Source organism: Silene latifolia, chromosome 5 (genome assembly GCF_048544455.1).
Source record: "Silene latifolia isolate original U9 population chromosome 5, ASM4854445v1, whole genome shotgun sequence".
NCBI classification, from domain to species: domain Eukaryota; kingdom Viridiplantae; phylum Streptophyta; class Magnoliopsida; order Caryophyllales; family Caryophyllaceae; genus Silene; species Silene latifolia.
This window is the reverse complement of record NC_133530.1, coordinates 10,089,066-10,095,295: the sequence shown is the minus strand read 5'-3', so window position 1 is coordinate 10,095,295 and position 6,230 is coordinate 10,089,066. Positions and strand designations below refer to the sequence as shown.

Here is a 6,230-nt window from a genome sequence, read left to right as displayed (position 1 = left end):
CTTGTGAAACGGAGCATTAGAACTTAAATTAACATTCATATTAAGAATGTCGTCCTTAATTATGTGCTTGTTTATTGTATATTGACAGGTATTAGCTCCTTGCTTGAAGCCAATTGAATTTTCGGAGTTTAAGCCTTGGGCATTAAAGAAGCTTACTTTACATGGAATTAATCTAAATCAACTATCATCCTTCATGCCGGAGCTCATTCTATTGCTTAAAACAGCTCAAAACATCGAAGAACTGTGGATAGAAGAAGCTACTCGATATAATGAACATAATCATGTCAATTTCGACGACTTCATTTTCAAAGACGTTACACTGGACCGACTTGAGACGCTGTCGTTTGTAATTGTTGGTGAATCTCATCACGGTCTGCAATTGTTGAGGTCTATTCGTCTGTGCTTACCGGTCCTTATGAACTTGAACATTGGTTATTCTAATACATGGCTGGATTCAGCCGAACAAGAACGGGTTGTCGATTGTGTATCGGAGTTTTGTTCGGCATCACCCAATGTCAAAGTGACGTACTTTCATATAGAGGTGTTCGTGGGCGGGGTTCGGAAAGGGATGGACCAGACTCTCCTTGTCAGGCCCTGAATCGGCCAGTTGGAGGGGGGGCTTGGCCGGGCCGGCCAGGGGTAAGGATGGGTCAGAGAAGGCCCGTGTAATGGGCCGGGCTGGTCCTTTACTTTCATATATAGTAGATTTTGATTCAAATTGTTCGATTTGAATTTGGATACAGCTCCCACATTGACCCGTCCCAAATAACCCGATTTAAGATGATGCCGACTCAGACTCACCAGTCACCACATGTGCATGTAATCATGTATGTAGCAGCAAGGTCGGTTCAATTTCGTTTTAAATTCGTTGTACTGTACTTCGTATTTGATAAGAATCGCCAGCTACAAATTCGGGTGTTTAATTTGAAGCATTTATACCTTGAGAGAGGCTGGACGTTTGACTTAACTAATTAAAAACTAATTTATATTTAATGTTTGTGAGTTTGTCTAAGCAGTGACATAATCTTCCCGGTTTCATTGAATCATTTCGAGATATACTATTTATTTTTATATATTACCCCTCCGTTTCGGTCATTTGTTTACCTTTAATTTTGGCATAAAGATCAAGGAGATGTGAGTGTTGTTGTTGAGTGACAGGTGGATAATACGTTATGTGGAAGATCAAATTACCATGTAGAACTCTTCCTAATATAGAAAGGTAGACAAATGATTGAGACACCCATTAAGGAATTGGTAAACAAATGATCGAAATGAAGGGATTCAAAGGAGTTGTTTTTTTTGGGTGAACTCGTTGATATTAATTAGTAGAAGTATAAAAAACTATTCATAATCATAAGTATACTCGATAGCCTGCAGCGATTTTAAGGTCGGTTAGACCCTGGCTAGCCGGCTTCTCCAAGTTTCGAGTTTTATATAACACAATTGCATCATATAAAATCGATAGAATTTTTCTGTTAGGATCCACCTCTACATTCAATCGTTTAAGGTGCTTTTAAAACAAGTGGATTTGGTGTAGTGATTGTCGATCTCATTCATCAATCTTAAAAGCTGGGGTTCGATCATTATCCATGAGAATAAAGCATACTATCTAGCTGTCCTGGAAAAAAATGCTTTTATATACCAAATAAACACCTAAACTATTAGGGAGTATTTAAGGACTAATTGGCCATATCAGTTATACATTATATTTGATATTTGTTTGCTAATTCAACTTTTCTTTGTTTAAATAAGCGCATTTATGTTACGGTTGAGAATCGAACCCCCAATTTTATGGTTGAAGTAAGAGAGCTCCCACCACTTAAGCTAAATCTTCTTCACTTCTTGTAATTCTTTAAAATCTAATTAGTTTCTTGTTTTACGTAGGTTACTCCCAATCAAGTACTCCATAATCGTCTAGATAGTCATGGAGTATATGTTTGATCACAAATTCTTATTTGCAGCCCTTGTAAACAAGGACAATTTACCAAACTGCAGTCTTGCACACAAAATGAGATCATAATATACTCCATAATAGTCACTTTCTTGACATTCTTTGGTCAAAACAAATCATTAGCATTTTAATCAAGTTATTTTAGTGAGGTTATTTAATAAGATTATCCATTTACTCATCTTCGTCATGTCGATGTCACGTATGATATCTACTTTCACAACTAATTCAATCATGAGTATTTGAATCATGGAAATGGTCTTAGGGTCCTATATGTTACCACCAAGGCACATTTAGGCACCAAGAAAGGAGGAAGAAAGCTGGTACCACCATCCAAAAAATCCCTATTATATTTCCATTTCTTTCTCTCTTTATTTACTACCGTTTCCTCTAGTAAAACAATATTAAATCGTTATTCTCAGCATCATTAAACAATCGACCATTAAATCGTCTTAGGACACAATATTGTCTATTGAGAAAAAGTTGAAGAAAATGGACAAACAATAACCCGATTTATTCTTAAGATAAATATATCCGTCTTAAGAAAGACCAATTGATTAATATACCCTACACATTTATAAGGCAAAGTTGACCATCACATCACTTGATTATAGCACGTTCTCAAGTTCTCTACTATATATATAACCAAAATTGTAAGCATATGAGCAGCAAATCATACAACATGTATGCTACAAAGCTATATATCCTTCCTCTTCTCCTCATCCTCCTTCCTTTCCCTTCCCAAGCTCGCTACTTCCACCGTCAACGTGGTGGTATAGCCATTTATTGGGGCCAAAACGGCAATGAGGGCCGGCTCAATGAAACATGTGCCACCAAAAGATACAAATATGTCAATTTGGCCTTTCTTAACATTTTTGGAGGCGGTCAAGTACCCTCCTTAAATTTAGCGGGTCATTGTGACCCGCCATCTGGAGGGTGTGTTGGGTTATCAAGTGAGATCGAGTTTTGCCAATCCCTAGGCATTAAAGTCTTGCTCTCTTTAGGTGGTGGTGTTGGGAACTACTCATTTTCCTCCAGAAACGATGCCAAAAACTTTGCTAAATATTTATACAAAAATTACCTAGGGGGACACTCAACCTCGAGACCCCTAGGTGACGCCGCTCTAGATGGTATTGATTTTGACATCGAGTCAGGATCCATATCATATTGGAGCAATCTAGCATGGTTTCTACGTCGATACAGTTTTCGAGGCAAGAAGGTGTACTTAGGCGCGGCCCCACAATGTCCATTCCCGGACAAATATTTAGGCACACCCCTTAGAACGGGCCTATTCGACTATGTATGGGTCCAATTTTACAACAATCCACCTTGCCAATATAATGGTAACCTTACCAACATAATAACATCATGGAATTTATGGAGCTCAAAAAGGTACATTAGGAAGTTGTTCATGGGTTTACCGGCCGCCACAGAAGCGGCCGGAAGCGGGTTTCTACCACCCAATGTGCTGATTGAAAAAGTCTTACCGATCATTAAAAGGTCGCGAAAATATGGAGGGGTGATGTTTTGGTCTAAGTTTTATGATGATCAAAGTGGTTATACTAAACAAATTGTCAAATTTGTATGATTAAGTGTTAAATTATCAATTTAACACGATTATTACGTTATGTCACATTATTGTTGATTTGAGATTGAGATTTGAGGTTGTAACAATGTTGACTTTTTCTTAAACGACTGAATAAAGTTGACTTTTTCTTTGTTATTGAAGTCTGACGTTTTGCATGTGCAAATGCATGTCGTTTTACTACCTTGCGGCAAATTTTGCCGTTTATCGAATAATTGAATTTCTATTGTGTTTGGGCCCAATTTGATACGTGCTTGTATTTTGGGCTGTTGTAAACACCGCTTTGTTGCCTTGGCCGTTTGCTGAACTTAAAAGTGACAGCCTAGGTAGCACCAAAACGGGTGCTGGTACGAATATGGACAGAAAACGGACACGTGACACGATATTCAATAAAATTTAGAACACGGAACACATTATTTAAATAATCTAATACTCCCTCCTATTCACTATAATCTTCCCTATTTCTCTTTTCGGATTATTCAGGTTTTCTTCCCTATTTCCTCTTTTGGGTTGATTTATGTGGTCTAAATTCAATTGCATGTGGGGTAGTGTGTTTTATGTGGTCCAAATTAACTTTCTTATTTCTTGTGCAAAAAGGAGAGTCTAGTGGTTAAAACTTGGGTGAAATTCCCAGGAGACTCAGGTTCAAGCCTCACCAAGAGCAAAATCTTGTGGAGCATTCTTGGCCTGAGTCCATGCCTAATAGATTTCGAGCCTGTCACCCTCGGGTGGCTTACCTGGTATACGTGATTTGCAGGCTATTACGTATACCCGAGGGTTTATCCAGTGCGCACCGAAGGTAGCGGCTGCGGGTTCCCTCGTTACCAAAAAAAAAAAAAAAAAAAAAGGGGGGGGGAAGAATATAGTGAATAGGAGTGAGTAATATTTATTTTATACTTATAAATGTACGATTTTATTTTTGTAAAAATATTTGATATTAAATTTAGGCAAGTGAAAGTAAAACTTGAGTTTCCCACTAAAACCCATCTCTTTCCTCATCTCTTTTGTTCTCTAAATAACATCATTTACCACCGGTTCGACTCATTTCTCCACCATAAAACAACGCACATTATTCACCTTAAATTCAACTTGATTTTGTTTGAAAGTGTGTCTAAAATGTGTCCAATACCATGAACACATGTCCTAGACGTGTCCAAATACCATGAACACGTGCCCAAATAAATGAAGAAAGTTAGACGCAGCTTTATAGGTGTCCGACACGTTTAGTCGAGTGTCCCACGAGTTTCGATGTTCGACACGGTGTCATACACAGGACGGCTGGTTAAGAGGAGTGTCCGTGCTACCTAGTTTATAACGGGTTACAAGCTGGGACGAAGAAAACATGGCCATTTTATTTTTTTGGGTAACCATCCACAAAACCTTACATTTATCAGATAATGATTTCTTTTTATCATAAAATGGTTATATTTTTCGGTTATAAACTTATAATGCGTCACAAATAAAATTTATGTAATAGTAATTGGGTCAATCTTGACTAATTGAAAATTTGTGAATTTGTGATCCTTTTTCATACTTTTATGTCCTTGGTAGCCTTGTACTGGTCTTGTGATCCTTTTTCATACTTTTACCCGTTTTCAAAGTCAACTAATAAAACGTACATTAAATAAACCACCAAAAAATCGTAGTCTAGTACATTAAATATAGTTACCAAAGGGACTATCATTATGTGTAAATGAACCTGAAATAAACAAAAGTCATATTAAATAATTGTCTTGTACATTGTAATCCTTTTTTTTTTTTTAATGAGCGCATTATCTCTTTTTAAACCTAGTCACACACCCTCATTAGCAGTTTTTTTTTCACATATTTTTCCATTTTTGTGTCCTATAAAAGTGAGATATCATATTATATCTTGCTCATTTGGTAAAAAAATCAAAAGAAATCCACTTAATAGACATCTATTCGCACGTGAATAAGAAAAAAATCAAAGGAGGATTAAAAGGAAAAAAATAGAATAACCTTTAAGTCTTTAACTCTCTGGTCAAATGGTCAATCACAAACAAGGCTTGATAATTGTTACAAACAATGTTAAAAAAGACAACAAATCTCTTTTGTGAACTTTTTCCGTATTTTTTTTTGGTAAAATGTGACCATTTTTGATAAATAATGACCACTTTACGGTAAATAATGACGACCTTGAAAAAAATATATTCATTTTTTAGTCATAAAAAGTGGTCATTATTGTCCAAAAGTGGTCATTAGTTATCAAAAACTGATCAAAATTTTTTGTCGCATGTAAGACGGTTATATAATAAAATTTGTGTTAAAAAAACGAAAATAATAGACGGAACATATTTATGACAATCACAAACAAGACTTGCTAGTTGCCGTTAAAAGTGGCAATCGGGCCAGTCGGGTCGGATCATATTCGGTTCGGATCACATCGGGTCAGTCTACCCTTTTGGGTCGAGTAGGGTTTGGTTCAGGTCGTTATTGGGTCAAATGATGTATCGGTTCGGTCAGGTCATTATCGGGTCCAGTTACTTTCTCGCATTGTTCCAATTTTCGACCATTAAATTTAGTTTTTAACTATTATTTGGTTTAGTTACATAATTACTAAGTTAAACGTATCAATTTAAGCATTAAATCATTTTCATTTTGATCAATATTAAGCTTAATAATTGTCGGATCATCAATTTAATCGGGTCGGGTCTGAGTCGGGTTCAGGTCACTGAC

General features: G+C 36.6%; 1 protein-coding gene across 1 annotated transcript; it reads left to right on the top strand.

The window, feature by feature from the left end:
* Nucleotides 1–2,619: 2,619 nt before the first annotated feature.
* LOC141655886 (hevamine-A-like) lies at nt 2,620–3,669 on the top strand. The gene has a single exon (XM_074462898.1). It carries the CDS (start codon nt 2,631–2,633, stop codon nt 3,534–3,536), a length of 906 nt encoding a protein of 301 aa, XP_074318999.1. The 5' UTR covers nt 2,620–2,630; the 3' UTR covers nt 3,537–3,669.
* Nucleotides 3,670–6,230: the final 2,561 nt, after the last annotated feature.